The 22122-nt window shown below is 43.9% G+C and overlaps 1 protein-coding gene across 1 annotated transcript in view; it reads left to right on the top strand.

The window, feature by feature from the left end:
- Nucleotides 1-22122, top strand: part of MYO10 (myosin X) — a 293546-nt gene that overhangs the window by 44896 nt on the left and 226528 nt on the right. Inside the window, exon 2 of the mRNA XM_088459632.1 lies at nt 2776-2874. Within this exon, the coding sequence (XP_088315758.1) occupies nt 2776-2874 (99 nt within the window). The remainder of the gene's footprint in view (nt 1-2775; nt 2875-22122) is intronic.

The following is a 22122-nucleotide window of genomic DNA, read 5'->3' as shown; positions in this document are numbered from 1 at the left end:
GGACACTTTTTTATTTTACTTTTTCTAATCCCGAAATCTCTGTATTGTTCCCCCAAATCACGGGACAAAAATCCCAAACTTTTTGAGGCTAAATCCAGAGATCCCGAGTATTGAAATAACGGGATAGGCTTCCCTAGCTATAAGGCCACTGGCCAAGTGTTTTATTATAAGCCAGAGATTTCTGATGTGACTTAAAATTTCCATAAAAATTAATTGTTAAGTGTAGGATTCAGATTAGTTGTAGGCTGTCTTCATAACACAGATGTTGTCCTAACAGACACATCACATCAGAACTCACCATTTGTACAGATATTATTATGTATTATATTTGTAATCAATAAAAAAAATGTTGCAGAACAATGTTTAAAAACTATCTACTTTTATAGGTGGAAGGAGAAAGCATATATAATTGATGTAAAATATATGCTGATGCTAATATATGTACAAACACCTGTAAATACAATCAGTAAACTCTAATGTCATCACTTCTGATTTCATTAGGAAAATGTGTGTATTATAAGTAATATCTCACCTCCTACTGTAAATTATTATGTATATTTTAAGTCACATTGGGGATTCGGGGTGTTTATATGATAAGATAACTCCTTGATTACTTATTAAATCTTTATAATTTACATTAAGGTTACATCATTCCGTATATATAAACAAAACAGGATAAAATGTATACGGACCAAATTGTCTTTACATAAGTCAGTATTATCATTGTTCTGTTTCATTATCATATGACATAGTATATGATATAAGTATTGTTATTAACTTATTTCTCTGAAAAAAGGTGCCAGTACACACCTAAAGTTATAAATTGATACAAGATTTATACTAGATTCCACACTCTAGATAAGTGTGCAGATGCTTATTGTATTCAATATAATGTATTTCTGCACCTGGTTATATGTATGAACAATGAGACACAAAAGGTGCCAGTACCCCTATGTACATTACAATAAAAGCACTGTATATTCACATATAAATGTAATATAATGCTTCTCCTATTATCCCACTGTGCCACAAATTTTTCCAAGATTTTTATACGGAATGCATACATTATTATTAATTGTACAGATTTCGTTCATTAGTAGAATTAGAACGAGTAGAACAGAGGTTTCCAAACTCGGCCCTCAAGACACCCTAACAGTCTAGGTTTTAAGGATATCCATGCTTAACCACATTAGTACCTCAGTCAATTAGATTTAACCACCTCTTCTCAACCATAGATATCTCTAAAACCTAAACTGTTGGGGTGCCTTGAGGACCGCGTTTGGGAACCTTTTGGAGTAGAATATTTTGCTTGCACTATTTATTGATGGTCACTATTCCTGCAGCTTCAGCTGTTCTATGGGTTGGAAAATGTCATTGGAGAAGTTCCATAGCAACCAATCAGCTTCTACTTTTCATTTTATAGAATGTACTTGGTAAATGCTACCACAAAGCCGATTGGTTGCTTTATGGTGCATACACACGGGACGATCGTCAGCGATAGCGATATCTCTGAACATTCTCGCTTTAAAAATCCTGGTGTGCTGGATGAACACTATCGTTAATCCACACACAAAAAAAACACCAATGATCGCGGACACCTTTGGAGAGATAACGATATCATCCAGGTTGGCCGATATCGTTATCGTCCATGCAGGAACGTGTGTTGTTGGTCGTGGGTAAGTTGGCTGGTACTTAAAAATGAACGATAAAACGATGAACGATATCATTATTTACCATACCATTAGCATTAAACTGTAACATTTATAGCAATGTAGTTGAAGAAATTAATAGATTCAGTGCTTGGAAGATTATATGAGGGTAGAATAAGAAATATATTTCTAAATAACCAACCTTGAAACACTTGCTCAGTCTGTAGAAATGTGTATTGCATATATGTATGTTTTAACTGCACTGCATTGAGTATATAAAAAGAAACACTTTTTAAAAATTAAAATCATTGATATCCAGAGGGGAAAAAAACAGGAGAAAATTTAGATGGGCGTGTGTGTGAGAATGGTTATTAATAGGTAACGGGAGTAATTCTTGTTAGGCTATATTGATATCAGGTGCAATCAACTGATTGGAATCGTGTTGAAGAAAACTAGCCTTAGACTGTAGTGGAAAAACAAAATACAATTTATTAATTTGTACAATATCTACAACTATATATAAAACAGGATAAGTGTGACACCTCTGTCCTATTATTCCCTTGCTCACTGCGGGAGGTCAGTTTCTCTTGCAGGGATCAACTTTCTATATGTTCTGTGCTATAAGCACAGGTGGCACACTTATCCTGTTTTATATATAAATTTAGATATTGTACAAATTAATAAATAGTTTTTTGTTTTTACACTACAGTCTAAGGCTAGTTTTCTTTAACACGAATTCCAGTCAGTTGAGCGCACCTGATATCTATATATAATATTAATCCATTGTCTAAGAGAGGTGGACCCCTCTTTGTTGGGTGCTGCCACAGATTGTGGACCTAGTCCAACAGGTCCCAGAGTGCAGTTTACCCTAATTGAGCTATACTTGTTAGGCTATATGCACATTGATCCTTTAGGAAGTATGTGTGTAGACATATTGGAAATGGATCCTAATTTTCTGTTTTGGCTTGTCTGTGGCAATCCTGAGAGAGACACCAAGCTGTGCATCCATTTTATGCATGGGCTAAATAGTGCTCTTGATAATTAACCAAATGTTTTTTCCCCCTAAATCTTAATAAAGAAGGTTTTGAAAGCAAACTGATCGGAATTTTTTCTTTTTCTTTTACAGGGAACGCAAGTTTGGCTACGAGAAAATGGGCAGCACTATCCAAGTTATGTTCAGTCCTGTGCTGGAGGTGTTGTTGTATTTAAAACACATTATAATCAGGTAAAAAAGGTTATTTAATGTATAGTAATTCTACTGTTTTTTCAAATATTTAATTGAAGCAGAAAGCCTGTAGATATATTACAGTAATGTACCCATGTTTATATGGAAACTACAATCATCTTTAAAAATAAGTGGAACATTCAAACTACAATCACTGCAGCTTGAGCAAGTAGTACAGTGTTACCCAACTGCAGTCCTCAGGGACCTCTAACGGTGCATGTTTTACAGATCTCCTACTTGGTTCACAGATGTATTTATTACTGGCTGACACATTTTAAAAGATCCACAGGTTGTGCAGCCATATCACTTGTGATACTGAGGAGATCTGTAAAGCATGCACTGTTAGGGGTCTCTGAGGACTGGAGTTGGGAAACACTAAACTAGTAGAGTAGACATTAATCATCTTGGTGAATGGGATTGTCAGTACTAATGACTATTTCTTGACTGCTTGATGGTCCATGAACACTGGTTTTTGTGTACTTCAGGGGAGATGTATCAAACCTTCTGAAAGACAAGTGGAGTAGTTACCTATAGCAACCAATCAGATTCCACCTATCATTTTATAGAATGTACTAGATAAATTATATTTAGAAGCTGATTGGCTGCTATGGGCTACTCACTCTCACTTGTCCTCTTTAGAAGGTTTGATACATCTACCCTAGTAATGAACATCAACCATCGATGGTTTTTAACCATCCATGGTTTGCCACTGATGGTTAATGATTTTGTGATTAATGGCAGAGATCCATTGGTTTTCACCATGGGTAGGCTGTTGCTCGGTGATTTTTTTTTTTAATTTTTTTTATTCAACACAAGTGGCACATAGCTTAGCTTCAATCCTTGGGGGCCCGCTAAGTTTTCCCCCTTCTCTGATTAGCCCACCACATGATATTCCCCACAGCAGGGAAGACCATATATGGTTCTCCGTCAATGGTTTCATGCTGTCTATGTTTACCACCAAAAGTCATCCCTTACCACCCCATTGTGTGGATCTGCTGGCATTAGAGGTTTGATCAGTGCTTAAATGACTATGAGATAATAGCAATTATTTCCACCAGATTTCCGCCTGTAGAGCCTGATTCAGAGTCCCACTGTGCATATGCCTTGATGGTCTTGCGATGGCTGTCCTAGTGTGGATTAGGACAGAGTGATTGACAGACAATGGACGTAATGGGGCAGGGGGTGGCTACAAAAACTCTGGCATGTCACAAATATTTTAGGAGCATGTCGCACCCAGAGGTCCAATGGTGCAACCGATGTTCGTCGATGGTGTGTCTTTGTACGCAAGTGGCAGATCAGAGAAGCCAGCTGTGGCTTCTCTGTACCAAAGATGGTGGCTATGACAGTTGCATATCTTCTCAGATCCACTGCGTACGAAGACGCAGCAGTTACACAATTAGCGTCCACATCTGAATCAGGCCCATAATCTTACAAATAAGGTCATTCTGAGTTCGACACAATGCAGATATTCACAATTTTTTGCGAATATACATTCTTGTATCCCTAAAAAATCGAACAGCAAATGCATCCCACTAAGTTGCAGGAACATTTGAGCCTCACAGACTCTGGAATATATTGGGCAGTGAGTGGCTATGGAGACACAGAGATATTCCTTATGGGAGTGTCATTAGAGTGTAACAGGCATGTTGGAGTAGTGGTTTCGGACTCAGATGCTTAATACTTGGCCAGAGGTTCTGCACCTAGCATGGGGCTGGTGCAAGCCCCAATGGTGCTTTTGATGGCTGCAACTGCAGCTGCTCAAATTGGGCGTTCCAGCCCTTCCATATGCAGGCGCACGGCTGTACACCAGAGAAGGGCCGATACTGGCATTAGCATAAAGTTGCAGATGTATCTACGGTAAAAGATGCTATCGCGTTCACAGCATCCCACTAAGAATCAGCCCCAAAGAGTGTTGTTAGATGTGTCTACTTGTTATTATTGTACTAGTACTTGTAATTGCCTTTGTGTAGAGAGCTTAGCGCTTCGCTTTCCCTATTGCTGGGAAAGCATAATCTATAGATAGATATTATCTGACAAGCAGGGCCCTCTTTACCTTTTGTGTAATTTCTGCAACTTCTCTGACTCCTCTCTGTCAACCTGTTATATGCTTGTTCTGTGTTTGATTTGTTATGCCCGCTGTCTGGTGTTGTAGTGCTATGGCGACTTAAAAGGCAGGTTATTATTCACAAAGGAAGTTGGTTAGGATCTGGATGGTTCTCTTTTCTACCGGGAGACTGATGGACAGTAGGCAAGTTTTACATCGAGCCTACTATTACTATTGTAAATATTTCCGTGCCAGTTGTCACTGATTTTCATGGACAATCACAGCATTTAACAATGTTTCTCTAGAAATGTTAATTTTATTCAAAAGGACTGCACAAGGCAATTTCTCTGATTTGACATATAAAATAAAATCCACACACTGGGGGAGGTGTATCAAAGCAGAAGATGCCCAATCAATCAGCTTCTAGCTATCATTCATTTAACACAGTTTATAAAATAACTGTTATCAGCTGATTGGTTGTTATGGGTAACTTCTATACTTTGTCTCTCTCTAAGGTTTGATACATCTCCCCATATCTGTTATTATTATCTTGGGTCCATAAGTTCATATTTACTGAAAAGAAGTATTAAAGAGTAAAACATTTTCTACTTCAGGGTCCATAGGGTATCCACAGGATACCTTGGGGTATAGGTGTGACGTCAGTCGCAGGGCACCAAAGAGTTAAGCTTTCAGCCTCCCAGGATGCACTAGGTCCCCCTCCTATACCCCGCCCCCGGGCCAAGGCACCTCAGTTTAGTTTGGTGCCCGGCCGGAGTCGGGTGCACCTGTTGGAGTGGGGGCTAGAAGAGCCCCTGAAGCTTATTCTTCATGCAGCTGTGGCTGCACAACTGGATGTACAGCATGGACAGTCAGTCCTGACGTCCATGCTGTCTTCCCTACACCCCGCCGGTACCAGAACGCCGGTACTGATCCGGGGATGCTGGTGGGCGTCTGGGGTCACAGCTAGCGGTGACCCCAGATGCTCCGGACCATGGCCGGATTCAAGGGGGACAGAGGTAAGCAGCGGGGTCCCGCGGTGGGTCCCCGCTGATCACATGGTCCTAAGTCCCCAGGCAGGGGGCTCCCTGGGGACTGGCTGCAGCGTGGAGCCAGGCGACCAACCTGCGCTTCCACTACCCCCTGGGACAGCGGACCGCAGCAGAGCGGTAGCACTGCGGCGTCCCAGGGGTTAAATGCATGCCAGGGGAGCGCGCCTTCCCTGTCTCACAGCCGGCGCCTCCCCCGCTGCACACAGCCCTCTCTGCATGCTGCCGACTGGTCCTGTGGCAGCGCTCCTCCCCCAGGCCAGCCTCCTCTCTGCTCCTCGGCGGCCATCTTCTCCAGAACGCATGGTGAACGCTGCTGGAAGCGCTGGACGGAAGCATCGTGGTCTGGGTCCCCCCGCATACCTCTCCTCCGCTGTGGTCAGGTCTGTGTATGCAGCGCTGTGTCCTACCAGGCCCTGTGTCTGTGTAGTTGAGTGATCAGCGCTGTTAGTGCAGGAATTGTTATTTCTCTGCATTGTATGTGACTGTGCTAGCGCTGCTGCCTGTAATCTTTTCTTCATCTAAACTGTCAGCTTTATTACTGTCCCTGTTCTTTCTGCTAAAGCCCTTGCGGTGCGGTGCTGCAGGGTGGTCTCTCGCCTATTTAATACTTAATTGGTGAGAGAGGTCACATACGTGGTGCCATCATGTCTGAAAGTGATTTTCCCCTCCGGCTACAGTGTACCACGTGCAAAGTACCGTTAGCGGAGGGGGAGGGTAGCGCGGAGGGCCTTTGCCGGCAGTGTTTGTCCATGGCGCGGCCTATTACGGTTACAGCACCGGTACAGGAGCCGCCCTGGGCTTGTTTCGCTCAGGCGTTAACAGCTTTAGTGGGCCAGTTAGCTCCGCAGCCCGCGTTTACTCCGATGGGTTTGTCCCAGCAGTCTGTGGTGTCGTCACCCATGCAGGGGTTCCCACGACAATTGGTGGTACCCCACAGTCTCCCTATTTCCCCGCTCCCGGGTTCTCAGGAGCCAGCGTGGGTTAACTCCCTGACGAGTTCTGTACAGCACTTGTCGGATGTGTTGCAAGGGGAGTCTGTGATGCGGCCTCATAAACGGCCGGTGGCGTCTCTGTCCGCTCCTTATGAGGATGACGAAGGGACGTCTGATGATGGGGAGATTCTAGATCCTTACGATCAGGAACCTCTCCATACTAAGGACGCTGATGCTAAGTCCAAAGTATATATTCCTGGACTTATTCGGGCGGTCCGCACAGCCTTGGTGATTGAGGACGAAGTTCCCCCAGCGGCTAAATCTAAGTATGCCTTTTTCAAAGATGTGAAGGGCGATGCCACAGTCTTTCCTCTTTCGGGTCAGTTGGTGGACCATTTAGAGGAGGCGTGGAAACAACCTGGCAAAAGATACCAGCCGCAGAGACGCCTGGCGGTGGCTTATCCGTTCGCGGATAATTATTTTGCGAAGTGGGAATCCCCTCCACAGGTGGATTCTCACGTGACCCGTCTTGTCCGTAGTGCCACATTGCCGATGCCATCCATGTCCTCCCTTAAGGATGCTACGGACCGCAAGGTAGAAATCTGCCTGAAGTCCGCTTATTCCCTTGCAGGGGGGGCAGCACGGCCGGCTATGGCCATTTGCTGGGTTGCCAGAGCGATGGAGCGCTGGGCGGATTCATTAGAGGCTTCTTTTGAATCCGACTGTCCGGCCGATCAGGCGGAGTTGATTGGCAATCTCCGTGATTCGGCCACCTACATCAACGAGGCGGCTCTAGACATTAGTACTCTGGTGTCTAGAATTTCTTCAGCAGCGGTAGCTGCTCGTCGCACCTTGTGGCTGCGATCCTGGAAGGCGGACGCAGATTCCAAGAAAGGTCTGGAAGCGTTGCCGTTTACCGGAGAAGTTCTCTTCGGTCCGGATCTGGATAAGATTGTGGCCACGCTGGCGGCAGCCAAATCTGCCTGTCTCCCGTCGGCCGCTGCTCCTTCTGGTTCGGGACCATCGTCCTTTCGGTCATCTAGGGCCCAGGGCAGGCCCAAACCACAGTCGTTTCCTCGACAGGCTGGCCCTAAGAAATCGGTCAAGCCCCGGAAGCAGGCATGGAGTACCAGACGTCCGGCCCCCAAGCCAGATGACAAGCCTGCGGCCTGACGGTCCGGGCCTCCCTTTGGGGGATCCCAGGGTGGGAGGCCGCCTGCTACAGTTCGCCCAGTGTTGGTCGACCACTACGACAGACACTTGGGTTCTGGAGGTGGTTTCTCACGGATACGCCCTCTCCTTCCGGCACAGACCCCCGGCTCGCTTCTTCACCACGGGTCTCCCATCAGACCGGAACAAGGCTACGGAGCTGCGGAAGGTATTGCACACTATGCTCCAGGCTGGAGTTATAGTGGCGGTTCCATTCTCCCAGAGGGGCCAGGGTTTCTATTCAAATCTATTTTTGGTACAGAAACCCAATGGGTCATATCGTCCGATTCTCAACCTCAAAGCACTCAACAAGTCTTTGCGGGTCCCGAAGTTTCGGATGGAGACCCTACGGTCCATCATTCTGGCGCTGGAACCTGGGGACTACTTGGTGTCATTGGACATACAGGACGCTTACCTGCATGTCCCTATTCTTTGGCGCCATCAACAGTTCCTCAGGTTCGCAATCAGCAGCGACCACTTCCAGTTTCGGGCGTTACCTTTTGGCCTGGCAACAGCACCACGTGTTTTCACCAAGGTGATGGCGGTCATGGCGGCTTCTCTGCGGCTGCAGGGAGTCCGCATGTTGCCGTATTTGGACGACCTGTTATTGGTGGCAGGATCTCCAGAGCTCCTGTTACGCCACTTGGACCTGACCATTGCACTGCTGCAACGGCACGGCTGGCTAATCAACTGGCAGAAGTCCACTCTAATCCCGTCTCGGAGGATTCTGCATCTTGGAGCCTTATTGGACTCGGGACAGCAAAGGATCTTCATGACGGAGGACAAGATCTCTGCTTTACAGTCAAGGGTGCGCAGTTGTCTGCACAGCCGCCGGGTGTCCTTACACTCGGCGATGAGGTTACTGGGCTCCATGGTGTCGGTGTTCGACATGGTGGAATACGCCCAGTTTCACTCCAGACCTCTGCAGCACCTGATCCTGTCCAAGTGGAACGGGCTGACTCAGTCTCTGAAGTCCCAGACGATTGTGCTCACCCAGGAGGTTCGCCTGTCCCTTACGTGGTGGTTACAGACGAACCACCTCAACAAGGGACGTCCGTTCTGGGTTCCAAATTGGGTCCTGTTGACAACGGACGCCAGTCTTCGGGGCTGGGGAGCAGTTTCGGGTCCACACTTGTTCCAGGGCAGGTGGACGCCGACAGAAGCGGAGCTTCCAATAAATATCTTGGAACTCCGTGCGGTCTTCAATGCTCTCCAGCAGGCACAGCGGTTTCTCCAGGGTCGCCCGGTGCAGGTCCAGTCGGACAACGCTACCACCGTGGCCTACATAAACAGGCAAGGAGGAACTCGCAGTCGGGCGGCTCTCGTAGAGGTCTCTCGGATCCTGGTTTGGGCGGAGCGCAATCTTCCGGCCATATCAGCGGTCTTCATCCCGGGAGTGCTCAATTGGGAGGCGGACTTTCTAAGTCGCCAGGACGTTCATCCGGGGGAATGGTCCCTGCACCCGGACGTTTTTCAACTACTGGTGGACAGGTGGGGTCTTCCAGAAATCGACCTCATGGCGTCCCGGCACAACAACAAGTTGCCGGTGTACGGGTCTCGCACAAGAGACGAAGGGGCGTCTCTGGTGGATGCTCTGTCCGTCCGGTGGACGTTCCGGTTCGCATACCTGTTCCCTCCGGTCTCCCTTCTTCCACGGGTAATCCGGAAATTCAAACAGGAAGGAGGGACGCTCCTGTTGATAGCTCCCGCGTGGCCCAGACGGCACTGGTTCTCAGACCTTCAGGGTCTGTCCGTGGACATTCCTCTGCGGTTGCCGCTACGACCGGACCTTCTGTCTCAGGGTCCTTGCCTTCACCCGGACCTGACTCGGCTGTCTTTGACGGCGTGGCTGTTGAGACGGCCATGCTGAGGTCCCGGGGGTTTTCCAGCTCTGTGGTGCGTACCATGTTGCGAGCTCGGAAACCGTCTTCCGCGAGGATATACCATCGCGTGTGGCATACGTTCTTCCAGTGGTGTCGACCGAGAGGTTATGCACCGCGGGAGTTTCGTCTGTCTCGGATTCTCGCCTTCCTGCAAGCGGGACTAGATCATGGGCTTCGCCTTGCTTCTTTGAAGGTACAGGTTTCGGCCCTATCTGTCTGGTTTCACCGTAGGATTGCTACAATCCCGGATGTGCGCACCTTTATGCAGGGTGTTCTCCGCATTCAGCCGCCCTTTGTTCCACCTGTGGCGCCTTGGGATTTGGCTGTGGTCCTGAGGGCTCTCCAAGGACCGCCGTTTGAACCACTGGGCTCAGTGGATCTTAAATGGCTAACAGCTAAGACTGTTTTCCTTCTGGCCATTGCTTCGGCCAGACGTGTTTCTGAGTTAGGGGCTCTTTCTTGTAGACCCCCTTTCTTGGTTTTTTATGGGAACAGGGCAGTGCTCCGCACTCGGCCCGAGTTTCTTCCCAAAGTTGTTTCCCAGTTTCATATTAACGAGGAAATAGTTGTTCCGGCCTTTAACTCACCGGGTCTTTCCGTGGGTGAGGCCTCTTTGGATGTTGTGCGGGCCTTAAGGACTTATGTTGACCGCACTTCTTCGTTTAGGAAGTCGGACGTTTTGTTTGTCCTCTTTGGCTTCCGTAAAAAGGGTTGGCCTGCTTCAAAGCAAACTTTGGCAGCCTGGATCCGTATGGCTATTTCTGGAGCTTATCTTCATGAAGGCCTACCGGTCCCTCCTTCTCTGAAGGCTCATTCCACTAGGTCTGTGGGTCCTTCGTGGGCAGCTCGACGTGGTGCCTCGGCAGTTCAGATCTGCAAGGCTGCTACGTGGTCTTCTGTCCATACCTTCGTGAGGTATTACAGGTTTGACACCTTCGCCTCTCAGGATGCTTCCTTCGGGCGGCGGATTCTCCTTTCTGCACAGGAGCGTCCCCACCCTTAAAGGATACTGCTTTGGGACATCCCCAAGGTATCCTGTGGATACCCTATGGACCCTGAAGTAGAAAATATGAGATATGGTAAGAACTTACCCTTGTTATCTCTATTTCTACGAAGTCCATAGGGTTCCACAGGACTCCCGCCCTGTCGCACCTGTGCTGCAGATGGGCTTTGCTCTGGTCACCGGTTTTCCGTCTCCCTCTGGTGAGAATGTGATTCTTGTATGTGTCCAGATCTTTGTTCTCTCTCTTCCTTCTCCTCCTCCGGCCTATGGCTTGGTAACTAACTGAGGTGCCTTGGCCCGGGGGCGGGGTATAGGAGGGGGACCTAGTGCATCCTGGGAGGCTGAAAGCTTAACTCTTTGGTGCCCTGCGACTGACGTCACACCTATACCCCAAGGTATCCTGTGGAACCCTATGGACTTCGTAGAAATAGAGATAACAAGGGTAAGTTCTTACCATATCTCATATTTTTTACATTATGACCAAGTTCACTGAACATGTCGACTATAGCGTCTCAATGTTCAGAGACTGTTTTAAATATGATGTGTGTGTGTAAAGTGACACTAGGGGATATATTTACTAAAGGTCATTTTAATAGATTTTAAATTGATCACAAATCATCGATGTTGAGTTTCTGGGACTAAATCACACGTTTACCAACAGACACATTTTGATTTGGTTTTCTAAGTATTAGCAACAACGTCGTTGATCGATTTTGTTAGATTTTAATTAGATCAAAATTGATTCAAATTGAACTTCAGTAGATATACCTCTAGAACTAATTTTAAAATGTTAGATACATCTATTTATTGATTTTTGTAAATTAGTTAATTATTTTGATGGAGACAGCTAACTGAAATATCCGTTCTATATGCACATATTTACTGACATGGATGCCAATTATGACTCTCCCGTTTATAGAATCCTTGTGTGCATATAAAGCTTTCATTTATCAGGCACGGCATGTTATAGAAATGTCACTTGGTCTAGGACTTTTCCTACTAGTGTGCGAGTACAGGCACGTTATCCTGTATATGGCACTGTTGGGCACATTTTGAATAATAGGTTATTTACAAACCTTTAACTAATGGCTCAATTTTCAGATGGATTACACAGCAACCTTATCATGCCTCATGCTCATATCTGAGAAAGACCCATCTAGCACAACTTAATTGTAAAATGTGTCTATAACATTTACTCCAGTTTAGAGCACAACTGGTGTCAGATAAGGCTGTGCCCTGACTACACATATATTAAAAAGAATTGTGTAGGGATTTTTATATCAGTTTCAAATTCACTTTTTCTTCTTACTTCAGTTGAGGTAATAGCAGGAGCCATGCAATATAAACCCCCCCAAATGTTTGCTGATCCTGCCCCTTGCCCTTAATGGCAGGATCACTTTCCAATGTGGCCAATCCCTCTCTGTGACATCCACATTGGTTAGAGTCAGGCGTTGGGTGTTCCTTACCTCCCTTCATTTTACATGCGCATTAAACTTAAATTCATATGCTAATTATTGTAGAAAATTGTTGATGTTTATAATTAAAGTAGCATGAAATATTTGTCAGGCCCCTTACTTCGAAACCCTTTGTACTGCAAGAATTTACTTAAACTAGTATTTGTTTAAGTAAAGCTCAACAAATCGTAATAGCTTCAGCACAGCTGTTATAAATCAAGGCAGAATTACAGCATCTGCCAAAATAATTTTACCTTGTTCTTAATTACAATGAATCCTTTCATTCAGAAATGTAAGCAAAGAAATTCACATTGTATCCATAGTTTGTTAGTAATTTTTCTAAACTTAGATTCCCACAGTAGACAGACAGTGTTGCCTACACAAACCAATCCTTCTTACCCAGGTCTGGTTGACACAGTCACAGTATCAGTACTAACTATAGACTCTATTCCTCCATGTACTGTATATGTGTTTCTGTTAACACAATGATTAGTGTTTGATTACATGACAGATGTACATTTATTTTTTTCCTTTATTTTTTATTTTCTTACAAATAAAGATCAGTATTCAGCGTTGTAGAATGGACTACATCATAAAGGCCAACATTTACGTCATAGAGGCCAACCTTTAAAAAAGAGTAAGGGGGAGATGTATAAAACCTTTGAAAAATAAAGTGAAGTCACGATTTCATAGGACTAGTGCTGTATAAAATAATGTATTAATAAAAAAAATTGTCTGCACCCACCTTCCACAAGTAGTCATCCATTCCCTACCACTATACAACAAGGCTGAGGCCTCTATGAGGTGAGGAGGGGGCTGTAAAAACAGGGTGCTTCCCTCCCAGAGGCTACTGGCTCCATGCTGAAACCTGCTTTTCCCATTCCCCTGGAGAGCACAATTCGGGGTAATGAATGGGATCAATGGAGTGGTAACTATGCTACCCCAGTAGTCCCACTAGAATGGACACAGTATGACAATAAAATAAAATAATTAAATACACACAATTTTAAATAAACTTCAATTGACTGCATTACCCTTGTTCATAATTTAATTAAAAATAATATAAAATCATTGTTTCTCCTTTCTTGATGCATCATAGGCCCTGATTCAGAGCCGGACGCTCTGACAGAGCGCTCGCTCTGAATCAGGGCCGGCCTTCTTGTTATTTAGAGCGGCCTCCTGGCCGCTCGCATAGCTGTGGGTGACCACCCTACAGCTATAGCGAGTGGCCAGGAAGATGGTCGCGATGGTCAAGACCATCACGACCATCGGGCTTGCGACGAGACCCTTGTGGTAGGGTTTCGTTGCCGCAAGCCCCAGAGAGATTTCAGCTCTCACAGAGCCGAAATCTCTCCCACTGACATCACTCATGATGTCAGTGGGGCCGCCCCCAAACGGAGGCGTTCACATGGGAACGCCTCCGTCTGGGCAGCCACTCTCTCGGCCCACCCACCAAAGGGGGCGTGCTGTCACTCAACATCGACAGCACGCCCCCTTTGGTATGAGACCCAGAGCGACGGATTGCCCGTCGCTATCCGGGTCTCGCACATGCGCATGACGGAGCCTGCTCCGTTGTGCGCATGCGCACTGGGCCACCATCGACCCGCTTGCGAGTGGGTCTGAATCAGGCCCATAGTACATATGAGAAATACACTTTCTTTACACACAAGCGCTTACCCTCGCTGGTATGTAGTCAGGAAGCCGGCGGTCGAAATACCGACCGCCGGCTCCCCGACTGTGAAATCCCGCCATGGGACTGATAAGCTTTATCATTATCCAGATGTGAAATCCCGAAGCCCAGCATACCGAACGAAGGTAAGCCGGGCGCCGGGACCTCTTAGCCACGGGAGGGGGGTGGGTGGGGATATGGATTAGGGACTCCCGGGGGAACAGGGCTAGGCTAGGGAAAGGGGGGTTATGCTTAGGCACCCAAGGGTGGTAGGTATGGGTTAGCCCCCCCCCGGAGGGCAGGGGCATCTTAAGAGAGGAGGGGGCCCGTGAGCATTCTCCGTGCAGGACCCCATCCTCTCTGACGCGGCTGGCCGGCCACCGCAGAAGCAATAGACTCTGGGCACTAGAGTGTGCCCGGAGTCTACTACGCATGCGCAGAACGCCGGAAAAATTGCTGCGGCGGCCATTTTCCGGTATTCTGTGCAGCGCTGACACCCGATTATATGGGTGCAGGGTGTGCAGTGTGGGGCAAGACTGATCCCTCAGTTCTGGGGAGTACTGGTTGTGAGTATTTTGTAGCTTTCAGCATCTATTTATAAACTAGCAGTGTGCTCAAATACCCGTAGCACCAATAGAGCTGTTGCCCCAATATTGGTCGCTTACCTGTGACACTGCTGATTCTCCATGTCAGTGATACCATGGGAGTTTAGCAAATTCCCAGTCTGACAGTGGAGCAGAAGCCACCCTCACTAATTTTCAACCCGAGCGCTGGCCACACTGATCTGTCTAGTGTGGGCATCATTAACTTTACTTAGTTTAGTTTACTTAGTATAGGTGAAGCTGCACATTTTTCATAATTCAACTTTTCTGCTTCTGTTTGCTGATATAATGTAAGCTGACCGTTGTTCAGTGCCCAAAACACACAAAGTTATCCAAAAAAACTTCAGTGATTCACAGAGAACATGGAGAAATATTGTTTTAATATGTCTACCAACTAAAAAAAAATTCAGAATAAAATAATTTCAAATATAATGTATAAAAATGCCATACATTTTCCTGGCTCTGATGGTCACTGAATCTGTCCATTATTTAATGTTCAAAATGTTTTTGAACATGATTAGTATTTGATTGTGGCTCTGCAAATGAGGGATCCTCTATTGACAAACATATGCAGCGTTATATATGTGAATCCCGCAGAAAACAAACATTTTATTAATTTTACTGAATTTCCTTTTAACTATTCTCAAACATACTGGCACATTACTGAATAAGCAATAAAAAGTGTTTATTTTATTAAAAAGTTAACAAAACACGATGCATAATGTTGACACATTGCCCTTATGAGAGCTCTGGTACAATTTTTTGGGAGGGTCGGGTATGGGATCGCCGGTGGTCGGGATGCCAGCGGTCAGAATACCTACAGCGGCATCTAGACAGTTAGAATCCAGACGCCTGTAAGTCGCCCGACCCTAACCGTCCTCCTAACCCACCTTTCCCGCAGCCTAACCCTAACGCCCCCCCCCCCCCCGTGCCTAAACCTAACCCTCCCCCTTTCCTAATACTTACCGTCGGGATGCTGGCGGTCGGGATTCTGGTGCATTCCAACTGCTGTCAGTACTCCAGCACCGGTATTCTGAGCACTGGCATCCCGGCTGCCAGGATAGTAACTACATCCATTTTGGAATATTATGTTACATCCGTATAAAATGTCTGCTTGATAATATTAAAACATCTTTGTTCTGTCTCTCAGAGTCCAGCTTTTGTGAATGCCAAGCATCTGCTGGAATCCCTTGTAAACAGAGCCACTGGCAGATGTTGAATGGTCAAGATATATACTGTGTAGACTGATAACAATACTTTACGCAGCATATGCTACTCATGGCTGATCATTCATTAAAACCGTTTTGTTTTCTCAAACAATATAACCTTAGAGCTTTGAGCTAAAGGCAATATAGTGTTTCAGCAATAAGCTTTTCATCTGCACTATGCCTTATTTTACAAGAATGATACTTCTTTTCATATTCTGTAGCAGAACCGAACAATGTAGACTAAAAGCATACATACTATTGCTACCTCTTACTTTTATATTATTTTGTTGGTAAAAGTTTTATTGTTATACACACATTTGTCCACATGATTCTGTGCCTTGTCACTCATTATTATGGGTTAATGAAAATGTCATGACTATTCTTTTTACATAGCTTCTAAGTAACATTGAGATGAAGCACAAGCTGAGGAGAGAGTGCAAAGCAGTCTCATTCTGGCTGGTGAATCAATCAAAATTATGTATTATAATATTACCAAAAGAATGCTCTCGGTCATATAAAAAAATTAAATAAATTAACCTGTATAGACTAAGGAATATAAAAGGTTATTTCCCATGGAACTGGCAGACTGCCCATGTGTAATAATCTGCCTGTCCATAAGGGGATCGAAACCCTCCAAATATTAGGGGGTGTAATGATGTATATTTTTAATACCCTTGTTATTATTATTTTTCATTTTTGTGACTTTATTTGATTTTATATTTAGTTTTACATATTTTTGGAGAGGAGAACTTTTATAGAGCGCCCATAATTAGACATGAAGGGTCCTACTTCTTTTATTTTATTTTTGGAGCAGAGTGAAGAATTGCTATGAATGGTAATGGGATAGCTCAGTAAACAGTACAAAGCGCCTGTGGAATGCAGATTCATTTATGGCCGTGAAGAACAACCCCAGGTCTCATTACACAGGTCAGGGCAGTGTCGAGAAGTCATTTAACCTTTGAACCTATGAGCCCCAGAAACAGTAAAGCACATTCAGGGTTCCAGCCTAAGCAGGCATCTTTGACAATACTGAATCTTTTCTGATAAGAGTTACAAAGCAGTATTTGATGAGCACGGGGCAGACATGTGTATTTGTGTAGCAACATTTTAAAAACATAGGAATACTGTTCTACTTTGTCAGCTTGCTGACTGTGAAAAAGACAACCACAAACTCAGTAAGCTACATATGTCAAATGTAGTCAAGATTCCACACGAGAAAACTTGGAGGTCAGAGAAGACTGCATCTTTTGTGCATCTGCTTTTTGTTCTGCTGCTGCTGCTGGCTAAAGTCTGACTTCTCCAATTTTAAAGCTCCTTAATTACATTAAATGTTTTATTTGTTGCTTCCTTACTTAAAGCAATAAAAATATATACAGGAGCAATATGGACATGAAAGTACATCTTTGTTTTAAATTTCTTTTATTCTTCAGAGCAACAATACAACAAAGATACATCCGTTGATAGTATTGGCAAGTAATACATAGAACAAAAATCCATTAATGGTAATAACATACAGGTAGTATAAGATCAATAATATGTATATATAATTTTCTTCGTAGAGCAGAACCAGAATAAAACATATATTCCTTAAAATAATCTAGACATGGCCGACACACCCCTCAAAAGTAAATAAAATATCCAAAATCTAATTAGAGACAGGTTCCCTCTTAACCTGTGGTAGGAAGCATAATAGGCGGATCATCTTGTAAAATTCTTGTTTCATACCAAGAGGTATTTCTAAAGCATAAATGAATTTGGTTTCGTAGTTCCGCCGTAAGGGAGTCTATAAAGCCTTCCCACAATTGAAAAAAATCTGCTGTCTTAGCCTCCTTATGTAGTGTAGTCTCTAGCCAGTCCATTTGAAAAGCAAAAAATAATTTAGCCCTAAATAAAGAAACAGATGGGGGATCTGCATGGGTCCATCTCTGCAATATACATTTACGAGCTACCGCAGATATAATCAATAATATTTTTTTACTATCTCTCCTACTCGAAACAAATGGTGGTAAAATACCCCAAATCGCCCACTCCGCTGATAATGGGAGGTGACTAACCAAGCATCTAGATGCAAATCTATTAACTGATGACCAGAATCCACGTATAAGGGGACATACAATGAATGAAGGTTGCTTCAGAAACCCCACATTTAGCACAGTTACTATTATCGGACAATCCCATCAAGAACCTGCGATGAGGGGAGAAATACCCATTATGATAAATTTTGTTAAACATTTCTTTATACTGCTCGATGAAAGTACTAATTGAGAATAGAGGAATGAGCGTAATAAACCTTCCATAGTGACATGGGGAAACACACTACACCAAGTAGATAATCCCGTGGAGATTTTTGAATGGTCTAAAGGAGTCTGAAGAATTTTATAGTGAAGGGAAATTACTCACATAATGCTGCGCCTGGTACATTGCCAAAGAGTGGGAATGAGGCAAATTATATTTATTCACCAGTTCCGCCACTCGATAGGGTCTACGGTTCTCGATGTCGACCAATGCGCGGACATAAGGTATTCCCCTATCTGGCCATGACAAGAAGGGCACTGAAGCCTCCCCGTTTTGAAACTCGGGATTTAGTAGTAATGGGACAAAAAGAGAATGGTGATAATTTAAATTTTTTTGTTTTCTAGTGTATTGCCAAACTCTCCATGTAACCATCAGTAAGGGATTATTAATAATATGCTCAGAAATCTCCTGTTTATGGGAATGAAGGAACGCCAATATGTATTGGTCAGGTAAAAAAAATTGATCCATCTGTGAGTCAGTAAATAGGTCAGTCTTGTGTATCCAATCTCGTATATATCTCAAGATTCCAGCATGACTATACAATTTTAGGTTAGGTAAGTTAACCCCTCCATTGGCTCTAGTTTGCTGGAGTTTCAATAAGCCAATACGAGGTCGTTTGTTCTTACAAATAAATTCCCTAAATGTTTTATACAGGGATTTTTCATCCTCCTGAGAAAGCAAAATCGGCAACATCTGTAAGGGATATAACAATTTCGGGAAAGATCATTTTCAGTAAATGAATTCTGCCCAAGTATGATAACATGAGGTGCCGCCATTTAGACAAGTCCCCCATCACCTCTCGAATAAGTAATTTCATGTTAAGATCATATAAATCCCCTATATATATCGAGGTAATTCAATTCCCAAATATCTAAGTGAGATAGGGACCCATACTACCGGATATAAATCACCCCAGTGTGGTTTTACTATAGGACTCAAGTATAGTGCCTCTGATTTATCTGAGTTAATATTAAAACCCGAAACCTTGGCAAAATCTGACATTTTATCAAAATTTTTTGATAGAGTTTGTTCTGGATCCGAAATATAGAGTAATAAATCATCAGCGAAAGACTGAACTTTAAGTTCTTGAGAACCCATCCGAATACCTTTAAAGTCTGGCCAAGACTGGAGAACACGTAGCAGTGGGTCTAGAGCAATGTTAAATAACACTGGTGACAAAGGGCATCCTTGTCTAGTGCCTCTCATCATTGTAAAGGAGGAGCTACAGGTGCCATTGATCATTAGCGTAGTGGTCGGTTCATGATATAAAAATCGAAATAAATTTGAAAAGGGTCTACCAAAATCTCGTAGTTCAAAAATTTTGAGCAAGTGATTCCACGACACTGTGTCAAATGCCTTTTCAGCATCTAAGCTCAAAAGCATTTCTTCCAAGTGGGATCGGGAGCTGGAATGAGACAATATAGCTGCCAGGGCCGTTCTAACCCCCTTTATCGAAAATCTACCTCGTGTGAAACCCAATTGATGGTGTGTTAGGATTTCAGGCAAAAATAATTGAAGACGATTGGCCATAATTTTGGTCAGTATTTTAAAGTCTTGGTTCAGAAGTGTAATAGGCCTGTAGGATGTAACTAATTCCGGGTTCTTAGAAGGCTTAGGTATGACTATGGTAAATGCATCATTAAAGTTTGGATAGTGTAATCGACCTTCTAATATTCCCTTGATTAAGGTAGTAAGAAATGGAACTAATTGGGGTTTCATCTTGTAATATTCCCCTGAAAAACCATCAGGGCCCGGAGATTTGTTATTATGAAGGTGAGAGATAACCTCTGAAATCTCTGTTTCTGTAATATCTTGAATTAAAATATCCCTTTGGATTGGAGTAAGTTTTGGAAGCTCCGCCTCATTCAGCAGATCTCTATGTAACTCAGGGAATTCTGGGGGAGCTCTATATAAAGACTTCTAATAATCCTGAAATGTGGATACTATATCAGGTGTAGATATCAAGCGGGCAGCTATAATAGGGTGTCGTATTGTTTTAATAGTGTGTCGAGTATTATGCACTTTCACCATATTAGCTAATAGTTGTCCCGATCTATTGCCCCATCTACAAGAACGTTTTTTTGCATAGTCTATCTGAGTCCGAACATTGGTCAACAGAAAACTCTCTAATAATTGACGATGTTGTTTGTAAACCTCAAAGTTGTCATCAGAGGGGTCAGCCTCATATTTAATATAAGCTGTATGCACAGCACCATGCAATACATCATATTTACTCCGATATTCCCGCATCCTCCCAGCCTGATAAGCCAATACATGACCTCTAATTACCGCCTTGGAAGTTTCCCAAAAGAGAACTGAGTCCTCCCAATGTTCTATGTTGTCATCGACGAATTCCATCCACTTGGATTGGAGATATTGTTTAAAGTGATCTGATTGGCTAAGAAAAGATGGGAACCTCCAAAATTTACGTGACACCTCAGAAAACTTAGTTTGGATATCTAAAGAAACCGGAGCATGATCCGATATGACTATGATATGGATATCACTAGAACATACAGAGGGAATCAATTTATCATCCACTAATATATAATCAATTCGAGAGAATGATCTGTGTACTCGAGAATGATAGGAGTGTGTCCTGTCAGTGGGGTTAAAAAGTCGCCATATATCACATAGATTGTGAAGCGAAAGTAATAGCCCCACACCCCCTGGTCCCGATGACGATGAAGAGGCCGATGATCCAAATCTATCAAGTGTCTCATCAGCTACCCCATTAAAGTCTCCCCCCACCATCAGGTTCGGAGTGGATCGACCCAAAAGCAAATTAGAAATTGTTCGAAAAAATTCCAAGTTAGGAGAGTTGGGTGCATAGATATTCAGGAGAGTATAGGGTTCACCCCGCAAAAGCACATCTAGCAAAACATATCGGCCTTCCGGGTCACATTCTGAGCTAATTATAGAATAATCTAAGCGTTTGTGAAACACTACAGCCACACCTCTTTTTTTTAGTGACAAAGGGAGACGAAACGCATTCCTTAATCCAGGAGCTACACAGACACATATCATCCGAATGCACCCAATGTGTCTCCTGCAAAAATGCTATATCTGATCCTAACTGTTTAAGGTGTGTAGCCACTCGTCTACGTTTAATTGGAGAGTTTAACCCCCTCACATTCCAGGAGACCATGCCGATAGAATTATGTATTGTGGAAACCAGGGTAGAATTAGCAGCTGAAGACATTTATATTATCTAACCCCAGTCTAGAAAATGAACTCATGCAGATACTATAAACCACCATGTCCGCCCCCCATCCCAGCGAGTGAGGGGAAAAACTAGAAAAACAAAAAGGGGGGTGCCATCTGCCATATCCAAACCACTCAAGATGAGAAAGATTCCATATATTACCATTAGAAAACTATTTTGCTCTGACAAACTCCATTTTCTATTTTCCTCCAAACATATAAACAAGGAAACATGCATTACATTACATATTTCCATATCACATAAAAATAATACAACAAAAATGAGAAAAGTCAGAACCCAAAACCTAGGGGATCCGACCTCCCATAACATATTTTGTATGAAAAAGAACAGTACACTATGTGTGTCCCTCTTTTGTAAATAAAGATACAGAAATATCAGGGTATCAGGCACTAGGTCCCATTGAGTTAGCAAATCTGATGGGCAGTGAGTGCACGTATGTTTTGGCCTTATCTAAATCGTCATACATACGGACTACTCCATCCACAGTAACTTTCAATTTTGCAGGGAATAACAGAGCAAATTGGATATGGTTATCAAAGAGTATTTTACAAAGTGGAGAGAATTCTTTTCTTTTTTGAGACACTGCGGCCGAGAAATCTTGGAATATCAAGAGTCTGTGGCCATCGATAACCAAGGACCCCTGTCGTCTATAGGAACGAAGCACTAACTCCCTA

The sequence above is a fragment of the Taudactylus pleione genome, unplaced genomic scaffold, assembly GCF_031769625.1.
Source record: "Taudactylus pleione unplaced genomic scaffold, aTauple2 ptg000917l, whole genome shotgun sequence".
NCBI lineage: Eukaryota > Metazoa > Chordata > Amphibia > Anura > Myobatrachidae > Taudactylus > Taudactylus pleione.
This window is presented reverse-complemented; position numbering and strand designations above follow the sequence as displayed.